The following is a 23,713-nucleotide window of genomic DNA, read 5'->3' on the forward strand; positions in this document are numbered from 1 at the left end:
ACAAAAACAAATATTAAAGTCAAATTAGTGTCAGGGATAAGAGTTCATTTCCTCTTTCCAATCTGCGCCAGCAGGCGCGCGTTGTCGTCCGCCTTGGCGCGCAGGTTCTTGGCTTTGGCAATGTTGAAGAGGATGTTCATTATGTTGGTGGGGACGTCTAGGGAAAGAGTGACCTGGCTGCGTCGGTCGCTCTTCGCACTGTTGCGGTACAGTTTACTCCTGAGCTGCGTCTGGCTCAAGTATCTGTATTTGGACGCGGGTACAGTCCTCCTCTCGCGCGGCTCCTCAGAGGAAAGCGCGTGCGCTGATTTGTACAGGAGGTTTACACTGTCCAGCAAGGAATTCGTCGGTTTCCCGTTATCATTCGTTTCGGAGAACATCTCATTGTTGCAAAGAAAGTTGTACTCTGGGTTGTACGTTGGCAAGCAGAGGCTGGAAACCGGTGTGCAGAGAAGTGCCAGAGCGAGGAGGGTCCGCGCGAACCACATTGTTTTGCCCTGTTGAACGGAGGTGCGTGAGAAAATGAAGCACATATTGCTTTTGGATTAACATTTCTTTCGTACTGATTACTTGATTAAAAATCTTTCAGAAAGAAAATTTGGTTACATGCGCATATACATAAAGGAACAGTTCAACCAAAAACTGTAATTATTTACTCACCCTCACGTTGTTCCAAACCGGTATGAACTTCTTTTCTTCTGCGGAACACTAAAGGGTGTCGCTGGACAGAATGACAGCTTATAATCATTCATTTTCAATGTTTAGAGAGAAATATGCAATGGAGACCGAAGCTGTCAACTTTTAATAGCCTATTTTGTGATCCAGAAAGAAAGTCATACAGGTTTGGAACAACCTTTGGGTAAATTATGGAAGAATTTGGTCCTTGAATCGATGAACGATTCCCTTGAATCTCTTACAGGACTGCAAAAGTGCCTTACCTGCACTGTTTGGATGAGAAGAGTCTTCTGAAGTGAAGCACTGTTAGTCAACCAGAACTTTTGGATCGTAAATCCAAAGTGTTATTAAAAAGGTAAGCAAGCCAACAACTCAATGTCAACTTAAATAAGAGTGATTTAGGGGGTTTGATATCTCCCTGGCTGCTGATAATATCCGTTTGAACTGTTTGCCCAATGGACGTGCATTCATTTAGTATAAGCCCATTTACGCTGCAGTCGTACGCCAGCAATAACGTCATTTATTGGGATCCTCCCAGTAAAATGAGGCGGTGATTAATGCGCTCGTGCACCAAACGCGCGTTTACTGTCACCATATAAAACAGATAGACGACTGTGTGCTTAATATTTGTTGAACGCGATGAGATATGTACAGACATCCTGAATTATAGCAAAAGTTTATTACTATTTTTAGCTGTAGATAAACTAACCCGAGATCATGAGAGAACTATTTTACGAAGTGTGGGTTTTTGCCATGAATTCGTACGATGGGATTCGTACGAAAACGTACGATTTTTAGGGGGGAAAAAGTAAGCAAAGCTTTTTAAATTAACTATGGTTTACTAATATGTTTAGCTACAAAGTAGTATGTCTTACTCTTTTTTATTTATTTTTGCTTGATTTCGTTGCAATGTGCAACAGTTTTTTTTTTTTTTTTTTTTTTTGTCATTATACAAAATAACCTACCACTCAATGTCACTACTGGCTTTGAAATAAACTGGTTATAAGGATTATAATTAAACTTGTATACTGAGAACTTACCAACTCATCTAAAGGCATTCAGCACCATGGATAGCACAGCAATTTACTCTGCATGTGTATTAAGCCATTTATAAGACAGAAATTTCTGGGTCTGATTTATTGTTTCCTCAGTTGTCAGGGTCAGTGACCGTATAAAATGTTTGTGTTCCTTTTTAGACATCCCTGTGAGTTAATTGCTGTGCAGTTCATGCTCATAAGTTTAATGAGTTTTCTTCCCACCTCCCTTTAATGATTGATTGCTTTGCTATCAAGGGCTCTAAAGTTTGGAGACTTCATTAATGATTACCTTTAAACGCTGTAAACATTGTGCATTGGACTGGATGATAATACTTTCATTCCACATGATGTTAAAGGAAGCTCATTAAACCTTAAAAACTACATTTTAAAGCAGGTGTAAAGGGCATCTGTGCTCTGTTGTGTGCACATTGAAGTTCACTCAGGGATCCCCTTAGACACACTGTAAAGGGCATCCTGTATTCCGACTTGTACCACAGTCTTCTCAATGTGCTCTAAATTGGACCACAGCCTGCTACACCGTCCCCCTGCAGCTGGGACATATGTAAAAAGCTAGAAACCTAGGGTTGCAACAGGGAGCAGCTTAGTTGGGAGATTATATAAGACAGAACAGAGTCAATGTCAGCGGAAGGTAAAGCTGTTAGGACAGGAGAAAGAGACAAAAAGATACGGAGGGGTAAAAATAATGAGGAAGGAAACGCATACATACACATATAAGCCACCCACAAATGCAGCTAGTCCATTTGCTTCAAATGCACACACACTTTCTTTGCTGCCCCCAGGAGACACCGTCCAGACACGACTCGACAAACATTTCTGAAGAAAAGCCAATATGGCAGCATTTATACATACCCCAGGGCCAAGCTCAGAGAACACTGTCCAAAATCAGAGGTCACGATGTGAAAATGTTCTCACGCACACACCCACACACCTACAGGGAACCCTATGACTATATAGCTCATTCAAAAATATATACAGTTCATTGTTTTATTGTCTCACATAATATTTTAAAAACAGTCAGATTAAGAACATTTTACAAACAGAACCATTAGTGCAAAATGGTGAACATGATGGTAAACAGGTCATAAACACAGTTGATTATGTTAATAGTGCATTTACTCTTAGAATCATGACCTCGGTTAATAAGTATCAAACTATGTTTTAAATAAGAACGTGGTAAGAAATTCATAGGTAAGCATGTATCACTACAACAGTGCAACAATGTGTGGTGCTATAGAAGTGAAATGCGAACATGATCTACAATAAACAAGTTATGAACACTTTTTTTCTGCCATATACAGCTGTGATAAACTAATATACATATGGGATGACAAAAATGTACAAAACTAGTATTTTTTTTTTGTGAGATAAACATCAGTTTAGCTGTTAAAAATAGCAAAATGTTCTTCCTCGGGATCAAAATTCTGTAAAACAAGAAAAGGAGACATGAAAAGTTAACTTAAAATTATGCTAAATTACTTAAGACAAAAATCCTGAATCAACATATTTTGTTGATCCTGGAACAACATTCTTGTCTGAAAATTTAGTCATAACCCCATTCCTACCTATCCCTACACATAATTTATCCCTAAAATCAGAGGGAAATTATAGGTGAATAACACTGATGTAGAAGCACCTAACCCTGGTTGTAAGCCTAAACTTGACATAAACTGTAAACTTTTCCCTCAAATCTGATTGGTTGATTGGAATGTTGTTCCAGGATCAACAAAGATGTTGATCCAGGAACATGTTGTACTTGGTAAAATCACGTTCACCCTTTAGGTCGAGCATCTTTCGAATAATTACCTCTAACCATGTAAATTGGAACCTGAAGTCTGAATTCTGATTGGCTCTTTACCTCTCCTTCCCAGAATGCATTTGCTCTGACAGTCCTGTTTGGAGCTGAAGCGGTTCCTATTTCCTCCGCAGCCACCGTACACAAAAGGACGGCATTCTCCTGAGACGGCGTAGTAGTACCAGAGCAGGACATATTCAGTGCAGTGGCCCTCGGACATGGGTTCAAGGCACAGCTCAGCATCCGGGTCTGCATTCAGTGGAGGTAGCATTACATAATCAGTATAAATGCATTAACTGTTTTAATGAAAATAATGTTTTAAAAATTGAAAATTAAATTATGAATTTGCAACAATTAATTACTGAATCTATTTTTAATGATTGCTATATTTAAAATAAAAATATGAAATCATGGATCTAAGCTGTCCATATATCACTGCAAGGATACAACAAGTAAGAAATTATTAATCTAACAATAGTTCCACTTTTTAATTAAATTCCTTCTTGTATTTCTTTGTCAATCAAATGTCTTATCTCTTTTTCTCTGTCTCACACACATACGCACATGTATACACACAAGCCTACACATTTGCGGAGTGATGATTTGAATGTTAGTTTTATCAGTGGTTTAATTCTGGTCTTATCTGTCTGTTTCTGTTCCATGTGTGTGGATGTGACAGAAATAGACTGTAGAAAAAAAGAGATGAATAAAATAATCTTGGCTATATGCGTAATGCCTTGCACTTTTGGTGCCAGGAACATTACTGTGTATTTCTTTGTATTACTATCCTGGATATAAACCCAACATTTGCACTGCAAATCCTTTTAATTCGAGGACCAGGTTTAATTTGTGCAGAAAATCTGACTATATTGCTTATGTGAGCTGTTTTTGTAGTTGTATTAACTCGTTAAAAGCACTTGTAGCAGCAGTCAGCAGAGGACGATGTTCTCCTCTTTTACTCTACACACACCTGAGTGGAGTTTGAGTGCTCGTCTCTTTTCTCTCTGCAATCCATCTCTCTCAGTACTGGCTCCTGAGTGCAACAGAAAAGCTTATATTATATCCACATTTTTCAGTTAACACCAAGTACGGCAATATGCAGAGTCATTGCACAAACATAATCACATATATGTGTGTATTTCAGGATAAAATCCGGAAATAATTGGGATAATATTGCAAAATAAATCACTCTGATGGGGTTTATTGTGCGATAATGATGGTACATTTTTCTGATTTTACATAAAATACTAATTTGATTTGACATGTTTTTTTTTAAAATGAGAAGAAAGACGCCTAATTAATCTTTGTGCATCTCTGAGCAACACAGACTTAGTAGTGGCATTAGGTCCTGAATGAATCATTGTTTTTGAATGAATCAGTTAAATTAATGATTCAATGACTCGCTCATAAAGATAGTCACTTTTGAAGAAAAAAACAAAATGTCTAACACTAATGAATGCACAAACACAGTCAAATAATGTCTTTCACATCCTATAATAATGTAGCCAGCTAGACAGCCTGTAGTGTATCTTAGTTCTGATTTTGATCATTGAAGTTCACATCAGGCTGCATATGACTTTGTATCTATTCCCTGTAACCATTTCCTGTTTTCCTGCGAATAACTACATAAACTGTTTATGGATGAATTAACTCATCTTCAAAGATGCCAGTTCTCAACTTAATAGCATTGGCTTCCAGGACTAATGACACCGCAGAAAACCAAAATTTACAGTTAACCAACACTCGATATAACGATATAAAACGAGAGTTTCCCCATTCAAACGCTTCCGGGCCCAAGGACAAGATATAGGTATGATATCATAAGAGAGAAGCCATGCTATAACATATTGGTTCAAAGCAGGAATATACCTACTTGTAACGTTGCCATATGCTAATGTTGGCTCAGACTCTGAAACAGCAGGACGAACTGTAGTGGTCTCGTCCTCCACCTCTTCATCCCACACTTTGGGGTGGGTGAGCAAGAACCGAGAGGCAGAATCCGTTCTTCTGTCTTCTCTTAGGATACTCCCATCATCTGGATCATTGGTGTTCACCATCAGGAGTATTTCCTTTCCTTTGGTTAAGAAAGTGACCATGCTTTATGCAAGTTTCATTTGGCATTATCATCAACATCATTACTTCATTTAATTTCATGCAAATGGAAAGTATTTCAATCTTTTTTTAAAACCAGAGAAGTCATTACTTCAATAAAATTATGAAACAATCACAGTTTTTTTTTTTTTTTTTTTTGTTAATTTGGTTTTCACATTAATGAATGACTTCTGAACATGGAGTTCTTCGCAGTTTTCTTCAGTAAAAGAGCCTCACTAGAACACAACAGATGGTGGAACCCATGGGGTCCAGAGGTCTCCACAACAGGGGCCTCCAAACACATATACTGAGAGACACAAGCTCACACAAATACACAAAATCACACGCTTCTAAGCACCAGCAAATAAATGTGTTAATGAAACTCTGTTATTCAGTCATAATTTCACTTCAATGGACAGTAGTGCAGTGCACAACTGAATAGATCTTAGTGTGGGTAGACGCCATATTTAATTTAACATGAACAGACAAACAGTCCATTCAGTGGGTTGTATTGTTGTATTTCTTGGCATTAACTGTATAGCCAATAAAACACTGAAAATACATAATTTCAAAACATTTCCAGTGGACAAAAACATCTAGAAAATGTTGATAAATTAGAGGTAATCTGATACATTAAGACAGTATACACTGCAAAAAAAAAAATATTTTCAGTATTTTTGTCTTGTTTCCTGTAAAAATATGTAAACATTCTTAAATCAAGATGCATTTATTTGAGAAGCAAAATGGCTTAAGATATTAAGTCTGCTTTTCTAAAAAATGTTCAAAATTAAGTGAGTATATGCTTTATGTGTCACGGTTATGTTAAGTTGAAGGTGCGTTCACGTCATATCGTTTCTGCCAACACACAGTTTCTGCCAATCTCATGTTAATCTTGAGTACCTATAGAATAGTATAGCATCCTTCATATCGCCGAAAAGTCTTTAGTTTTATCATATTTATAAAAGATGCATACGCTGTTTCCGAAAACAGCCGAGCGCCTGGAGGCGTGCCGTGTGAGCGGAGCTAAAGAGTGACGAGCACGCGCAGCTTTTGCATAGCGATCGTCTGCACGCTATCAATGGTCAGCTAAACAACTGTATTTAAACACACACAATACTTCTGTAAACCCGAACGAAGCACGTTGATGGGCGTGCTCTTGCTCGCTCGCTCTGGTCGACGTGTGCACGCGCACTTTTCTGGGAGAAGTGCCCGGACAAGGAATCCCGACCTTTCTGATGTCACATAGGCACATACTCGAAAAAAAGATCCCGAAATTTAAGAGGATTTGGAAGAGTATTTTTGGCACAGAAATACTCCGTCATACGTCCAACTCGTGTTTTGAAACTTTGGCCACGTTTAGCATGAGAATCCAACTCTTTAACAGTGTAAATAAGTCAGAATACATAAAATAGCATTATACACCCCCTTTAAGCATTAACTTAAAATATTAAGTTGCCTAAATTTATCTTGATTTAAGAATTATTAGATATTTGTAATGGAAAACAAGACACAAATACTAAGAAAAGCATTTTTGCAGTATGTCTATATCCTCACAGCTTTGTTTTCAATTGCAGTAAATTTACTATGAAGTCCCCACTAAGGTCCATTGTGTGTTTAAGAATACATATGAGCACACACACATACTCACCACATTTCTCAACCACCTGCTTTGTCACTATATCCTTCACTTCCTCCACCTGAACAAAAGGAACAATTTTAAGAAGTTTCTTATCATAATTTCTGTAATACATTGTGATAAATAGGCCTATATCATAGAAAGAGGGAATTGTCAACATACACTCAGTCCTGGCTCGCCTTTTTCTCCTTTCGTGCCCAAGTTTCCCACTTCCCCCTGAATAGAAGATATATATACAACTTTAGAGTGAACATGTTTGTGAATGGACAAGGTCCTAATAGAGTGGAGGATACAGTTATATGTGTGCAGATTCCTTATTACATCCAAGCCTCTGAGGCCAGGAATTCCAGGGGGTCCCCGTTGACAGGCCTTTCCTCTGCCTCTCCTCCCCTTCTCTCCCTGGGAACATCATGAAACAATGTTGGTTAGGTAGTAATACATAAAAGCTTCATGTCACCACAAAACATAATGATTTTTATACTGTACAAACTGTATATTCTATCTCCTAACCTTAAAGCTACCCATCAGAGAAAATTTTCTGCATTTTTACATTTTAAAAAAACATCACAGCATGATTTATAAGCTGTTTTCCTCATGGGAACCAAACAAGGACAAGGATTTCGGGTATTGCAGTGGGGGCATTTTGTCCCCATAACGTAGGGGAAAACACACACACACACACACACACACACACACACACACACACACACACACACGCACACACACAAAATAACATCATATTCCCATAATTACTGTTAGGACACTTGTCAAATATAAAACTATTAAGAAACTGATTTCAGCGACCTTTATACATCTCACAGAAACTGTCTGATGTTTTAAGCATGACTGCTGATTCTGTGCTAAAGTACAGTTCACCTTTACTAAAGAGACTCTGTCTGTGAGTGCAGCTTTGCCGAACCCTCTCCATTCCTATCAGCATCAAGAGATGCTTAATTGTGGCTAAAGGCGGCCTTAGTGCAGTGTTTGGTTTGATAGCTCAAATCTTCATCCCAGCAGAAATAGCTCCTACCCCCATCTCTCTATCTCTCTCTCATCCTCTCCTTCTTGTGAGTTAATTAGGGACTTGTCCTCCTCCACGGTTCCTCTACATGAGATTGAGTGAGGTGTGAAGATGACCATAATTACAATGGTTTGACTATTTATCCATCTGTAAGGTCTGATGAATCACATGCACATAGGAATAATGAATTCAGCTCTATTACTGTTTTTATATGGAAACCTCATAAGTGGGTCGTACCTTAGGTCCCATTTCACCTTTGGGTCCAACTGGACCAGGCCGACCTGGAGCCCCATTAGTTCCTGGTGTACCAGGAGATCCCTTAAAACCTGAGAAACCTGGGAAACCAGTTGCACCCTGCAGAAGAATGGGTTAAATAAATGAAAAATTTAATATAAATATACTGGCTATAAGGACAGAGAAAAAAATTGCACATATTCAAATCTGACACATGATGATGTGATGTGAAAAGTATGGTGTCAATCATGGTTTCTGTACGTCTTGTAACCGATCATGACATGATAACAGTGTTATATTAGTACTATTTATATTTAGAGACTATTACATTACATTTTGATTTAGCTTTTATTTTTTATTTTAGTTTAATTTTTAGTAATTTTGTACTTTTTCATTTTTTTCATTTTACTCTTTAGGTTTAATTTATTTTTTATTTCAGTTTTAGTTTCAGTTCAGTTGTAGTTTTTATTTATTTCAGTGAGTATTTTTTGTGCTTCAACTTACTGTCATGGTCACCAGTCCACTCACTGCACATTCACTACTTTTCCCATCATCCCTCCTTCTATTCACCTGCACACCATCTGCAATCACTGATCACTACCAGCTGTCACTCATCATCTGTACCACTCAAAAGGCCCTCACACACTTCATTCTGGTTCTGATTCATTCACCCGTTATGCTCACCTGAGAAACCTACCTGTTGTTCCTTACCCGTCATCTGTCTTCTGTTCCCTGTGTTGTCTCCCTGGATCCTCTGCTCAGCCTCACCTCCATCTCTGCACCTGCACAAAGAACACTGCATTAACTTCAGCTAAGTCCACCAGCTTCATATTTCAGTGACTGTTTCCCTCCCATTATTACCAGCAATAAAGAACTGTTTGTTTATACTCAACTCATCTGTCCTCTTCTGTGTGTGTGACAGAAGACCAGACCACAAAACAAGAGAAAATGAGCTGGGAATTTGCTGGACAGATCGTGGCGCCGGCTCAATCCAGCCGCAATCTCTTCACTTTCACTGAGAAGTTCTGTTGTCTCGTCAAGACCAGCTCCCTAAATGATGAGACCATAAAGGCGTTGTACTGGACTGGGGTCAACTATGTCCATCCATGAGAAATCCCTGATATTGCTGGATTGGACTGGGCCTTGTCCCAAGATGGCCGCCATCCCAGAGCCTCATCCCAGAGCCTCGTCCAAAGATGGCCGCCATCCCAGAGCCTCGTCCAAAGATGGCCGCCATCCCAGAGCCTCGTCCAAAGATGGCCGCCATCCCAGAGCCTCGTCCAAAGATGGCCGCCATCCCAGAGCCTCGTCCAAAGATGGCCGCCATCCCAGAGCCTCGTCCAAAGATGGCCGCCATCCCAGAGCCTCGTCCAAAGATGGCCGCCATCCCAGAGCCTCGTCCAAAGATGGCCGCCATCCCAGAGCCTCGTCCAAAGATGGCCGCCATCCCAGAGCCTCGTCCAAAGATGGCCGCCATCCCAGAGCCTCGTCCAAAGATGGCCGCCATCCCAGAGCCTCGTCCAAAGATGGCCGCCATCCCAGAGCCTCGTCCAAAGATGGCCGCCATCCCAGAGCCTCGTCCAAAGATGGCCGCCATCCCAGAGCCTCGTCCAAAGATGGCCGCCATCCCAGAGCCTCGTCCAAAGATGGCCGCCATCCCAGAGCCTCGTCCAAAGATGGCCGCCATCCCAGAGCCTCGTCCAAAGATGGCCGCCAACTCCCTTCCACATCCAGAGCCCAGAGGTGACTCCCTTCCTCATCCAGAGCCCAGAGGCGACTCCCTTCCTCATCCAGAGCCCAGAGGCGACTCCCTTCCTCATCCAGAGCCCAGAGGCGACTCCCTTCCTCATCCAGAGCCCAGAGGCGACTCTAGTCCCTGAGCCAGCTCCAGTTCCTTTGTTCGCTTCAGCCCCTGAGCCCGCTCCAGTTCCTGAGTTCGCTCCTAGCCCAGAGGACATTACAGTGCCTATAATGGCGCTAGCATTTGTGTGTCTGGGCCACACACACATCGGCTCTAGTCCCTGAACGTTGCCCTGTGCTCCTTCCAGTTCCACAGCTCAGCCCAGTGCCTGTTCCAGAGTCCTCTCCAACCCAGGAACCCAGAGATCCTTCCAAGAAATTTTGGGGTGGGGGGGGGCTATCCGTTCCCGACCTTAGTGGCTGAGCCTGGGGTCTGGGCCAAGGCCACAGAGGCTGCAACACCATGGCCCCTTGAACTACCTGCTCCACCGTGGACCCCTGAGTTTCCAGTGCCCTTGGAGGCTCCAGCACCCCCTGTTCCTCCGTGGTCCCCTGAGTTTCCAGTGCCCTCGGAGGCTCCAGTGCCCCCAGTTGACCGCCATGGCCTCCCGAACTGCCAGCGCCGCCATGGCCACCCGAACTGCCAGCGCCGCCATGGCCTCCCGAATTGGCAGAAACTCCCTGGTCATCAGTACCGTCCTGGAGTCTGCCAAGCCACCGGCTTCACCCTAGAGACCTGCCAAGACTCCAGGATGCACTCCCTCCCTCCCTCCCGGATTGGACTCCTTTTGGTGTGAGGAGGGAGGAGTACTGTCATGGTCACCAGTCCAGTCACTGCACATTCACTACATTTCCCAGTATTCCTCCTTATACTCACCTGCACTCCATCTGCAATCACTGATCACCACCAGCTGTCACTCATCATCTACACCACTCAAAAGGCCCTCACACACTTCACTCTGGTTCTGGTCTCATCAATGAGAAGCTACACAGACCTGTTATGCTCACCTGAGAAACCTACCTGTTGCTCCTGACCTTTCATCTGTCTTCTGTTCCCTAAGTTGTCTCCCTGGATCCTCTACTCAGCCATCACCGCCATCTCTGCACCTGCACAAAACACTGCATTAACTTCAGCTAAGTCCACCAGCTTCATATTTCAGTGACCTGTTTCCCTCACCTGTTTGCATCCTGCCCTGTTCACAAATTACCAGCAATAAAGAACTGTTTATACTCACCTCGTCTGTCCTCTTCTGTGTGAATGACACTCATTTCAGTTAGCTGCCAAGGCAGCATTTCTAATTTTTTAGTTTGTAATCTCTTTTCTCTTTTTCAGCTTTATTTCAATGAACCTAAAATGTTTTTTTTTTTTAAATAATGATATCCAGTAAGTTTGAATATGCAAAACCACAAATGTGTAATCTGATACCTAAAAGCAGAGGGTAATTTGTAATAACATACATTTTGGTCTGTTCCTAACACAAATTTGTCGTATGAGTAATGTGGTCTAATTTTAAGATAATTTTATGGTTCTTTTTTAGTCTGTTTCGAAGCTTGACAGCTCCTGATTGCAATATGCTTTCATTATATGGAAAATATCTTCCAGTCAAACAGTTTTAGAAAGATGTGAAGATGAGTAAATTACTTTTTATATATATATATATATATATATATATATATAAATAAATTCCTTTAATATTTTTTTTTTTTTTTTTTTCAATTAACAGTGGTGCTGTAATTTTTACAGTGTCAGTATACCTTCTCTCCTTTCTGTCCAGGAGCTCCATCAAGACCATTCAATCCACTATCACCTTTTTCACCCTAAACATAGAGGAAGAAAAAAAAAAAAAATTATACTTAACTTTACATGATGATGATATCTGTTTATGTGTAGTGGCTCACCTTTCGTCCCGGGATACCGTTTAGTCCTGGAATGCCAGGCCTGCCAGGATCCCCAGAATCACCCTGTGTTTTACAATCAAAAGAAATGTTCTTAGTGGTTTCTTTAATCCAGTTTTTCATTTAAGATGTAGACAAAAATACCTGTTCTCCATCCAGTCCTGGGTTCCCTATCCGACCAGGGAAACCTCTGAAGCCCTGCAGGAGAACAATACAATGGTTACATACAGGTGAAAACACAAAAACTAAATCAATAAGGCCAGATTGACACTTCTTACCTTCTCTCCTTTAATTCCTGTATCTCCAGGTAAACCAGGCTCACCTGTCTCACCCTGAACACACAAACCAATGAGCTCATACTCTATGTCTCTGAATAAAGTGTGTTATCTTAAACAACTTTTAAACAAAAAAACTGACAGGACAGCCTGCTTAATTATTTAATCATTCATCTAAATAATGTAGGTAGTAAGAAAGGTTAAGGAACAGTGTTCTCCCTCTCGGTTGCTCAGAGGATTTTCTTCATAATTAATATTTTATTCAGATGATTCATATTCTCACCTGATCCCCCTTTCTGCCCTGCAGGCCTATGTCTCCCTTATCACCTTTTTCACCATCCAATCCATGTTCTCCATTTAGGCCCTGTAACAAGTCTCAGCCAATCAGTATGTTTTAATCAAAGTTATAGAAGTATAATGCAAACATCTTGAACTTGGTTTATGAAACAACCACAACCACTCAGGTTACCTTTTCTCCATTGGCGCCTGGCTCCCCTGGATCTCCCTAAAGAAAGAATTTTTATGTTCACACATTTACCATGCCAAACAAAACAATATAACCCATCCTAAACCACAGTTTTATATAGCAACATAGTGCAAAACTTCATAGTAGAGCTAATTCTGACCTTTTGTCCTACTGGACCACGTGCACCAAAAGTCCCCATGCCTCCTTTGGTACCAGCCTCACCCTTCAGTCCCTTTAATTATATGAAACAATGTTGGAAATTCACGTTACATGGTCCATGTACCTGAATTTCTATAGGTCATCCATTACTGTTCAAAAGTTTAGTTTTTTAATGTTTTTGAAAGAAGTCTCTTATGCTCACCAAGGCTGCATTTACTTGTTAAAAATACAGTAAAAAAAAAAAAACAGTAATAGTGTAAAATATATTTACAATTTAAAATAAATGTTCCTGTGATGGCAAAGCTGAATTTTTAGCAGCCATTGCACCAGTCTTCAGTGTCACATGATCCTTCAGAAAACATGACCCCAAACATTTGAACAGTAATGTATATTTCACTCAGAACGGTGTGTAAAATACCTTCGCACCAGGTGGACCATCTTCACCCTTCTCTCCTTTATCTCCGTCAAATCCTGGAAGCCCACGTTCACCCTACCATATAAAATTCAGACAAATATTGTATCTGTATCTGTAATTTCTACTTAAAAAAGGTAACACTTTACATTAATGTTAACAGATACAAATATTGATTTTAAAAATGTCTTAAATATTGAGTTTGACATTAGCTATAAGATAAATAAATGCTGTAATAAAGTATTGTTCATTGTTAGTTCATGTTAACTAATGTAGTTAACAAACCTTAACAAATGAAACCTTATTGTAAAGTGTTACCAAAACAACTAAACATTCAAATGGCTCTCAAGTGTTGTAAAGTGTTTTGAATTTGCACAATCAATTATGATTCAAGTATAGGAAATATTAGTGTACTTCAGTACAGAAATCTTACTGGCTCTCCTTTTAGACCCTTATATCCTCTGGGTCCTGGCATGGAGAGAGGGCTACCCTACAAAAACAGGAAAACAATATGGTAATTGGTAAATAAATCTAAATAAACCCCATCCAGGCATTGAATCTATGCTTATGCTATCCATACCTTGTCTCCTCTGTGACCAGGCACACCTTTGTCACCCTGTCAGTCAAAAAGTTTTGTCTTTATTAATTTTGTCTGGGTTATTTTCTAAACAATTTAGTCTAAAATGGTACGTCAGATGGACTGTTAAAGGTTCCTGGGGTTTTAAATGGTATTGATTCAACACTACAAACACTACTGTAAATTTGAACCTGTCATACACTACGTCACAACTGACGCAGATTGTGACGTTGGTGTGAGTGTGTATGTCTCTGAGAAGAAAGTGCTGTTCACAGCAGTTTCAAACATACAAAGATTGGCTTGAGCAGAGAAAGAGTTGAAGAGTTGAAGAGAAGGCACTGGCAAGTCAATACAGAGAGAAGAGAGGCTCTGTGAGCACAGTAGTGCTGTCAAAGCTGCCTATAAGTCTTTGAGCTACAGAGAATGACCCTGGCAGAGTTGGCTTGGCTATTAACATTTAAAGCCCTTCAATACATGGCCATAACCACCATAGACATTGAGGGGGACAAGTCCTACCCAATAGTTAGGAATGGAATAGAATATTCTTGATGCTGCTCTGCTGCACTCCATTATGCAGAACTCTTTTTGTTGTTAGGATGACAAAAAGTTTTAAAAGTTACATTTTTAGGATGGTCTGCCTCAGCAGTCTAACTGCTCGTCAATGCCAAAATGACTGAGATGGCCAATCAAATCAAAGAAGATGAGTGTTAATTCCTACGCAACACTTTAGTTTTAACAGTGAAAGAGTGAGTCGTAAGATGTAAGTAGCTAAACATTGAATATTTTACAACTGTTTTATGATAGAAATGTTCAACGACGAAAGTAATATCCAGAAATGCAAACTATTTATTTTTTTTAAATTGCCGTTTTAAATTAAAAATACGTTATCATTTACATGAATCATGTAATTAATAAATGAATGTGACGAGACATTTTTCTTGTCCCCCACCCCAATAAAAAACTTTGGTCCCCCTAATGTTCAAGACATGGTTACGGCCTTGCTTTAATGTTGCAAACTTTGAATTGAAATTGATATTTGAATTGAAACCAAGATGGGTTAAAAATGGAAACTCACCTTTTCTCCTTTCACACCAGTCAGCCCTTTGGGACCCTTAATTAAAGAGAAAGGTCACAAGAACTTAACACATCGCACAGAATCATGACAGCTGCGAAACTTCGATCATTTCAAGTTTCAAGTTTTGCCAGGTATTGTGTATCAAAAGATTTATTTTTTGCCATTTTTTCCTTTATTCAGATAGTACAGTTGAAGAGAGGACAGGACAACAACAAGACATTGGTGACAAGTGCTATTTTTTCCATGACAGTGAGAGCTGATGCAAAGAAACGGAGAGATGTGAGAGTGTGATAAGGTTTAGCTTTGATAAACATGACACTCGGGCTGTTGTTTTCAAGCCCTACAACCATGTGAGGTTGATGGAAAGAGATTCTGTATCCATAAAATATGGAACTCCAGTTCTCTAATTAATGTATAAGGGCACAAAGAACTTTAAAAGATTTTTTTTTTTTTTTTGTAACTGGGTCTTTATTTTTTCTCTTTCAAGTGTTGATCAGTTAACAAATCAATCAATATAAAGCTAAGGTAGGCTAGTTCCTTGTGATAGGGTGCCTGTTGGATGGATGGATGGATGGATGGATGGATAAACTTGAAATCGGGTCTGCATTTAATTTCTTACAAAATATTGTGTACAGAATCACACATGACTTACCATGAGACCTGGAGGCCCCCTAGCACCGACAGTGCCTTTGGCTCCCTTGTGATGATGAGAAAGAGTTATTAATAAGCATTTATTTTCTTTAATAATGACAATACACTAATATTCTATTACGGAATAAACATTATACCTACAATCTATCTGAAGGAACATTTATCATAATATTACCCGGCGACCTGGGAGCCCAGAAATTCCTCTGTCACCTGGTTCCCCTGGGATACTGTCTCCCTGGTGATAGCAGATGAATCTTTTCAGAAATGTTTATATTTATATCTGTTTGTGGGGCATTTCAACCAAACCTGTTAATGCTGAGCATCAACATAACATGCAGCGACTTACCTTTTCACCTTTAACCCCGGCGAGGCCAGGAGGACCCTGTAAAAAGAACAGAAAGTTCTCAGTTCATTCTAGCCCTTCACTTTTCACTCTATAAATTAAAATCCAGAGTAAATGTACTGAAATACAGAGTAAATGCAGCAGTGGTACCTGCTGTCCAGGAGGACCAATTGCACCCGGAGTGCCAGTTGAGCCATTCTTTCCTCGTCTCCCTCTATCACCCTGTAAAAACATACAAAAAATAGCTAATATCTCATTTTCAAATAGCAAAATGTGATTAAATAAACATAGTCATAACAATAATGAAATTATTTAACATATAGAATGAGTTGACCATTACCTTTCTACCTGGCTCTCCAGGGTCACCTGGCTGACCTCTTTGACCTGGTGACCCAGGGATGCCAGGGTTGCCACGGATACCCTGAATGCCCTGTGCTCCAGTTGGTCCTGGTTCGCCAGGCTCGCCCTAAGCACATAACTCAACATCAGCAACAAGTCGTCTATATTATTAGCTGTGTTTGTTTTTTATATTGGTATTCTCTCCTGTATGTCAACCAACTGGGAATGAGAGTTAATTTCATAGTATTGATAAAGGACACAGCTTTGCTTCAATCAATCAATCAATCACCTTTTGTCCGGGTGGACCAGCCTGACCAATTGGCCCACGGTGACCAGTTCCAGGTTCTCCCTAAAAAGAACACATAAACAGATCATAGGAGGCTAAAGCATTATGGGATGAACAGTTATTGACACCAAGCTGAAAATGAGTGTACCTTCTGTCCTTTTTCTCCGATCTCGCCCTGTGCAAATTCACAAATGATCAGCCACTCACAATCACAATTTTTACAGGTCAAATAACAAAGAGCTCAGAAGTTCTCCATCAGCACTACAATATTAATAACGACTAATTAAATTTATTTCAGGCTCGCAGGAGTAAAAATAAAGCTCCTAGGGCATCAAAGCAAGCGGAAGGGAACTACTGAAATTCCACCCACCAGGATTTGATTGACAGTAATAATTTCCTAACATTGTGAATGAGGAGGCGGGGATGTCATGTGTGTGGGTGGGGTGCAGACCAATCAGGAAGCAGGGATGATTATCTAACAGACTTTGGTTTGGGAACACGCAGAGCTTATTCAGTAATAAGAGCTGAAGAGAACATTGCTCATATAACATTATTTATCAGGATGGGACTATCATGCTTATTACTAAGAACAGATCGTTCTGACTTATAATGAAAAAGCTTGCCTGACCTTAGGGCCTGGTTTTCCGTTTTCACCTGGAGGTCCCTGTTCAAGCAAGGAAAAATGTATATAAAAATACATAATTGTATTTTACAGTGAGGTCCAACAGTAATTAAATTAGGGTTTAAAAAGATATTTAATTCTTAGATAGATATTTTATTCTTTATTACATGTATGATGTTGATATGTGGAATATTTGTATTTTTGTTGAAGACTGTAGATTTTAAAGCACATTCTTACCTTAAGATAATCACAGTGGGAAATACGTGGCCCCATGTCATCCTCTCTTATTGTCTCTCCCATTCTCTCTCTCTCCATCTTTTCTCTTTGTCTCTCCCATTCCATTCTTTGTCTCTGTAACTGTCTCTCTCTCTCCTCCTTTTCCTCTTGCTCCATCTCTGTCTCCCTCTCTAGCTCTCTCTCCCTTTCCAGTTCTTCTGCCCTTTCTCGTTCCAGCTCCATCCTTTCTTTTTCCATCTCCTGTCTTTCTCTCTCCCTCTCTAGCTCAAATTCTTCCTCTATCTCCTCACTGCCTGTCTCCTCATCACCATCACCTGAACTGTAATCTTTGGTCTCAGTCGCACCATCCTCTTCCTCCATGTCCCACTGTGCCTCAGTTCCCCTTTCCTCTTCAATCACCCTTTCCTTGTTTTCAAGATAGACTTCGTCTTCTCTCTCCCCCTCTTCTTCCCTCCCTCTTTCACTGTACATCTCTGTCACAGGCTCAGTGTCTTTGTTTTCTTGCTTCTTTTTCTACAAAAGTGACAGAAAAATAAAGTGTGAGAACTTTTTATTGTGCTTTTCGTTTCCAAAATAGTAAATAATCAAAAAAGAATTAAGTTGATTACTGTATTTTTTGGTTTACTTACTAATGCATCTCAAAAGTTTTCTATTGAAATGTATGTTTGTCTAACATGCACATGGGTTCAAATTATGTTCAAATAAACTAATAATGGCTTTTAGGTTCAGTCACATTCCTCTTCAAAACTGGGACTATAATAATTCATGTGGTTACATATTATTTGGACTTGTCATCTTGTGATGCCAAGATGAGTTTGTTCCTCTTAAATTATCATTTTTTTCATTGAACTGTTTTAAGTTGATTCAATTTAAGAATCTTCTTAAAGTTTACTTACAAAATTAGGAAGAAACTCCTTACATGGCATTTCTGAGTTCACTTTATTAATGTAATTATTTTAAGTTCTATGAATTCCTCATTTGTTTAGGTAAATTAAACTCACTCACATTTAGCTTCTTTTTGCCTCCTGCACCTGAGGTGAACCTCTAAAAGAAGATGAGATAACACAATTTTACTTTCTTTCCTCCATTACATCATGCAATCACATCTTCAGCTCTCCAAGATGAGCTAATCCAATCAGAAGCACATCACCTTATATCCGTGTCTGTAACGGTTTTGTCCTCCTGGTGTTCCAGGCATGTAGGCCTGCAGAAGACACACTTGATTTGTGCTTTATTAAGATGTTTATTCTATGTACAAATGAAATTCTCCTAACAAAACATTAGCCAGACTGTTATGAACAAGTTGTTTTACCATGTACTCAGGTGAGGGGGCGCTCCTCTTCACTTTAGATCGTGCCCCTTCCAGTCCACTATTGTTGGACAAGTTCCCCTGTTTATACCCAAACAGTTTCATTTCTCTCACTCATGTACATTTACTTCACTACTTTACTATATTTGCTAACTAAATCAATCGTTTTAAATGCTACATGTGAATTTAGGCACCATAACATTATAAAGTACAGTACACTCTCAAAACAAATGCACAATATAGGTACTAATAAGTACACTTTAGGTACCTTTAAAGTACTTTAGATGTAAATAAGGTACAAAGGTGTAGCTTTTGAAAGGGTATCACCCCACTGACAGCTTTTGCACATTTTTTTTCTGAGTGTATGGAAAAAAAATGGATATGCATTTTGCATTTTGAGATTACAATAAACAGTTTTATTAAATTAATACAGTTTTTAAAGGTTGATTTAGATGACACTGAAGGTAATCTAAAGTTAAAATAAGGGGAAATGAGCATGCACAATGACATATCGAATATAAACATACAGATAAATTACTAATTAATATAATATTAATACTAATTAATTAATATCGGCCAGTAACTGATATGGTACCAATATAGTGGACGTCCTTATTTAAAAATGTTATGGAGCAAACAGTTTTTCATGATTGTGAAAAGAATTAAACACACACATAACACAATAAAGACTCAGAAACGGGTTAAGACTGGTTTAGGAAGAACACATTTACTCACAGACATGCACAAACAGATTAAATACGAAAGAAAAGCAATATGTCTTTGAATTTCACCAGTGAAAACATTTGTTACCGCAAATGAAAAAAAGTAAATATGCAGACAAACAAAATACAATCCTTTTTCAGTCTTATCAATAAATAAGGAACTGATGAACAAATCGATGTTGCATGAGCTGTCAAGGCAAATGATTTGATACTCTAAGAAAGTTATTAAAACAGCGTTTTGTGTTGTCAAGTTTATGTGAATTATATGAATGATTTAACTGGTATATGTTCAGTAAAGACAGCACATTACAAGGTCTGTTCTTTATGTTTATACTCAGAGAGTGCTGATGGTTCTTCTCAATCTATCAAAGGAACTGCAGCGTACTGAACGCTAGTCGTGGTGGAGGCAGCATGGATGAATGACATCATCATTGTGCGACGGGAAAGGAGGCTCTCCCAAAGTAATGCCGGCCAGTCAGATCCTCCCCCTCTTTTACCCTTCACAGTTTCTACACACTTGAATGTCTCTCTTACAGAGTTTAGGGGAGCTCCTGTGTTAAGAAAATAAATATATTAAAGAAAACCTGTAGCTGATCTGTAAGCTATGAAGCGTGTTTTCATTCTGCAAGTACACAAAATCACGACTACAGTGCAGTGCAGTGCATGCTGGGATGTCAGTGTGTTACTTCATGATGACATTTCATTATATATTCATTTTTATGTTCTTGAAACTCACACTTTATACTTATACACTGACGTTGACTGTTTAAAATGCATTTGAACTTACGCAAAATATCGTTTGCACTGGTGAAATTCGCTGATTTTGTCATGCAAAAAATAAAATGCATGCTAATTAAATGACTCAAATTCATTTATCAGTTGCAGTAAGCTAAAGTGTCCAACAAACATGCTAAAAGAAAATATTCCCCAAGCTCTAGTTAGTTCATGCTTCAAACAAAAGCCACATGCAAGATTTGCAGCATGAGCTGTGGAATAAAACAGAGCAAAAAGGCAAAACAGAAGGAAGCCAGAAAGCAAAATCACAGACAAACGTTTACCTCCTCTCCAGTTTGTGTTGTATTTAGCACTGATAATAATGTGGTTTCAGGTGGCTTCTGTGAAACACACAAAATAAGTTAATGTGTAACATAAGCTTTAAGCTGCTGAAGTGAACGTAGTGTCGAACACGTACCTGCTCTGTTACTCTTGATGAAAGCAGGGGACTCGCTGGTGTTATGTGAGCCATCTGAAACAAATTGAGAGGTTTTCTATCAAACCAACGTGATCTCATGAGAATTCATGTGTATTTTTATGTAAAGTGTGATTCTACCACACGTACATTTACTTACGTTTTCATACACACACAAAACGTACAATACTGACGTATTTATAGCACTAAAACGTAAAATACTTACGCATTGACAGCAATAAAACGTAAATTATTTATGTATGCGACTGCAACTCATCATTTGAACTACTTTCGGTACCACTTTTGACATTTTCGCAATAAATAAATTATTTTGATTGATTACGCTAGTTTGTCTGTTATTCTTTTATTTATAACAGTATGTAGTTTTAAGAAATGATTATGGGTAGGTTTAGGGATTAGCGGCTCAAAATATTGTTTTAATGCTATATTGTTACTAAAATTGTCATTTTCCTACACATTTCTGTCCATTATGTTTTATTCTTTTCATATTCTGTATAAAATGGGTATGTTTTGGTTCTGGGTGGGGTTTAGGGATCTTACATTTATCTATAAAATGATAAAAGGGAAATTATACATATATCTTTATGACATGAAAGATTCGTAAATATTTTAAGTTTTTTCGCTGTAAAAACGTAATAATGCTACGTTTAAATGCTGCCAATATGTCCATATTGTACGTTTCAGCACCTATTCAAACGTACAAAAATGTACGATTTGTGTCTTTGAAAGTTCCGTATTAATTCCTACGTATTAACAATGAGACCAGGCTGATCAAACATACTTGTTGCAAGCAATGCTGTGCAATGTTTGTCATATGGGAATTAAAAGTTGTCAAACAATAAATTATGAATGATCCTAAAAAAAGTGTCTATTTAAAATATGCATTCAGTACTGTTCAAAATTTGTACCAGTTTCCACAAATATTAAGGAGCACAACTGTTTTCAACATTGATAATAATAAATGTGTTTTGAGCACTAAATCAGAATATTAGAATGATTTCTGAAGGATCATGTGACACTGAAGACTGTAAGTGTAATGATGCTAAAAAATCAGCTTTGTCATCACATGAATAAATTATATTTTAAAATATTTTAAAATAGAACAGCTTTAAATTGTAATAATATTTCACAATATTACAATTTTCTATATTTTATTTGAATCAAATAAATGCAGCCTTGGTGAGCATTAGAGACTTCTTTTAAAAGCTTAACAAATCTTTAGAAAGGAAGTGTATATTCTTTCAGTCTGATTTGGTCTAGAGAATCTGAGAAGATGTTTCTGTCTCACCCTGTGTGCATTTTAACATCATAAAATGCCTTGCTCCTATGCAACCATTAACATTGTGAATTATTAAATGCATTAAAAAGAAAGGTTAAGCAGATACTCTTACCTCATTTTCTTGTGTGTATAAAGCTGTTGTTGCTGATAATTTTAGCTGAGGAAAAAACAGGTTCCAGCAGAAAAAAAAAAAAAAAAGTTAATTCAATGCATATAGTACAACCGTATAATATTGATGAAAAATGATTGCACTGTAACATCCATTTACGTAAATTGAGACTGTGTCTGCAATAGTGCTTTCAGTTGTGTATTTATGTGTGTATATTGTGATTTGGTTTGGTTTTGATAACGCTCACCTCCTCCCCTCCATCCTCCTCCTCTCGAGAGGGAAAAGGCTCTTTCGTGGGCAGCTCGTCCTGACATTATACAAACAAAACATTTAAAAATCAATGTGAAAAGTTCATGAAAACTGCCTACAGTGTGTAAACCATTTGTTTGAAGATATAAACTGAAAGTTGAGAGATTATGAGAATAATTACTCAACATTAATTAGAAACGTTGTGATTACGGTTTCTTATTTAGGCTGGGGAGTGGGAGTAATATATTAAAGTCCTTTAAAGTGTGAAGTGAACAGTGTGATTAGACTGTGTGGGTGTGAGTGAGGGAGATATGAGGTAAACTTATTAGGGTAGGCCGATATGTCAGGTCCCATTCAGCTAATTATGCATGTGTGAATAAGAGACACATTACAGACAAAATCTGATGTACTGTGTGATATCTTTCGAGTTTATGAATCACATCAGTTTATTTGCCTTCATCAAGATGCCTTACAATAGATTTCACATCATACTGTAAGATAATGTGACAGACTTACCTCGTATTCAAGACTGTATTCCTCATCGTCATATGATGCTTCCTCAACCTCTTCTTCCATGTTGTCTTGATCTTCCTGTAATTTAACATTAAAATGATTTCTGCTTTCTAATGATGAATAAAGACAGAACATGATCAGCTAAAAAGGTTTGTTTTGATGCTAATGAACAAACAAACATGTAAAGCTGAGAGAGAATAGATTAAAAACACATTTACATGTTAGAGGCTAGATCATGCTGGTAATCATGCTTTATGGAGAATTTAAGCAGTTGTAAATCACCCAAAAATTAAAATTCAATTAAAGACATGAGGGTGAGAATTTTCATTTTTGGGTGAATTATTCTTTTAGATGAAATAGTAATGACTGTGATTAGTGAAATTTGTGGCATATTTGTTAAATTGTTAATGTATTATGATTATGGGCAAACCACAGGTGCATTTAATGATCGATTTAAGTGTATGTTTAAAATTCATTTAAGGTTTATGCTGTTTTAATGAAATATTTAGGCATATTTAGACAAGTCTATATTATCTCTAGTATATCAGAATATTTAAGTATCACAAAAATAAAGTTCAATGTAATAGAAAAGATCATTATTTAGCACAAGCTCAGCTCCCATGGATGTGAATGATGTGTGAATGTCAGGTTAGGTGCGATGATGTAACATTTACCAAACGTTTCCTTTGCCGTTTTTGACGTCCTTTATTTCCTTTGCCCTGGTTGAGAGTTTAGCA

At 38.5% G+C, this 23,713-nt stretch overlaps 1 protein-coding gene and 1 long non-coding RNA gene across 2 annotated transcripts in view; one reads left to right on the forward strand and one right to left on the reverse strand.

Moving 5' to 3' along the window:
• Nucleotides 1–362: 362 nt before the first annotated feature.
• Nucleotides 363–20,799, forward strand: LOC127510793 (uncharacterized). Its single transcript, XR_007929751.1, has 4 exons — nucleotides 363–510; nucleotides 920–1,483; nucleotides 3,602–3,789; nucleotides 19,955–20,799. It is a non-coding gene; the product is annotated as an uncharacterized LOC127510793 (long non-coding RNA).
• The window catches only part of col7a1l (collagen type VII alpha 1-like), a 68,563-nt gene continuing 47,553 nt past the window's right edge, over nucleotides 2,704–23,713 (reverse strand). Inside the window, exons 74-110 of the mRNA XM_051890808.1 lie at nucleotides 23,651–23,695; nucleotides 22,980–23,054; nucleotides 22,462–22,521; nucleotides 22,218–22,262; nucleotides 20,809–20,862; nucleotides 20,675–20,731; nucleotides 18,898–18,975; nucleotides 18,736–18,789; nucleotides 18,591–18,629; nucleotides 17,586–18,098; nucleotides 17,355–17,390; nucleotides 16,875–16,901; nucleotides 16,730–16,789; nucleotides 16,442–16,567; nucleotides 16,252–16,323; nucleotides 16,105–16,140; nucleotides 15,934–15,993; nucleotides 15,760–15,804; nucleotides 15,108–15,143; nucleotides 14,036–14,071; nucleotides 13,889–13,945; nucleotides 13,462–13,533; nucleotides 13,045–13,116; nucleotides 12,888–12,923; nucleotides 12,702–12,782; nucleotides 12,422–12,475; nucleotides 12,288–12,341; nucleotides 12,147–12,209; nucleotides 12,003–12,065; nucleotides 8,511–8,627; nucleotides 7,574–7,651; nucleotides 7,415–7,468; nucleotides 7,265–7,313; nucleotides 5,399–5,599; nucleotides 4,496–4,558; nucleotides 3,589–3,774; nucleotides 2,704–3,154 (exon numbers count right to left, since the gene is read on the reverse strand). Of these exons, the coding sequence (XP_051746768.1) occupies nucleotides 3,147–3,154; nucleotides 3,589–3,774; nucleotides 4,496–4,558; nucleotides 5,399–5,599; nucleotides 7,265–7,313; nucleotides 7,415–7,468; nucleotides 7,574–7,651; nucleotides 8,511–8,627; nucleotides 12,003–12,065; nucleotides 12,147–12,209; nucleotides 12,288–12,341; nucleotides 12,422–12,475; nucleotides 12,702–12,782; nucleotides 12,888–12,923; nucleotides 13,045–13,116; nucleotides 13,462–13,533; nucleotides 13,889–13,945; nucleotides 14,036–14,071; nucleotides 15,108–15,143; nucleotides 15,760–15,804; nucleotides 15,934–15,993; nucleotides 16,105–16,140; nucleotides 16,252–16,323; nucleotides 16,442–16,567; nucleotides 16,730–16,789; nucleotides 16,875–16,901; nucleotides 17,355–17,390; nucleotides 17,586–18,098; nucleotides 18,591–18,629; nucleotides 18,736–18,789; nucleotides 18,898–18,975; nucleotides 20,675–20,731; nucleotides 20,809–20,862; nucleotides 22,218–22,262; nucleotides 22,462–22,521; nucleotides 22,980–23,054; nucleotides 23,651–23,695 (2,862 nt within the window). The 3' untranslated portion in view covers nucleotides 2,704–3,146. The remainder of the gene's footprint in view (nucleotides 3,155–3,588; nucleotides 3,775–4,495; nucleotides 4,559–5,398; nucleotides 5,600–7,264; nucleotides 7,314–7,414; nucleotides 7,469–7,573; nucleotides 7,652–8,510; nucleotides 8,628–12,002; nucleotides 12,066–12,146; nucleotides 12,210–12,287; nucleotides 12,342–12,421; nucleotides 12,476–12,701; nucleotides 12,783–12,887; nucleotides 12,924–13,044; nucleotides 13,117–13,461; nucleotides 13,534–13,888; nucleotides 13,946–14,035; nucleotides 14,072–15,107; nucleotides 15,144–15,759; nucleotides 15,805–15,933; nucleotides 15,994–16,104; nucleotides 16,141–16,251; nucleotides 16,324–16,441; nucleotides 16,568–16,729; nucleotides 16,790–16,874; nucleotides 16,902–17,354; nucleotides 17,391–17,585; nucleotides 18,099–18,590; nucleotides 18,630–18,735; nucleotides 18,790–18,897; nucleotides 18,976–20,674; nucleotides 20,732–20,808; nucleotides 20,863–22,217; nucleotides 22,263–22,461; nucleotides 22,522–22,979; nucleotides 23,055–23,650; nucleotides 23,696–23,713) is intronic.

Source organism: Ctenopharyngodon idella, chromosome 4 (genome assembly GCF_019924925.1).
Source record: "Ctenopharyngodon idella isolate HZGC_01 chromosome 4, HZGC01, whole genome shotgun sequence".
Classification (NCBI taxonomy): Eukaryota; Metazoa; Chordata; class Actinopteri; order Cypriniformes; family Xenocyprididae; genus Ctenopharyngodon; species Ctenopharyngodon idella.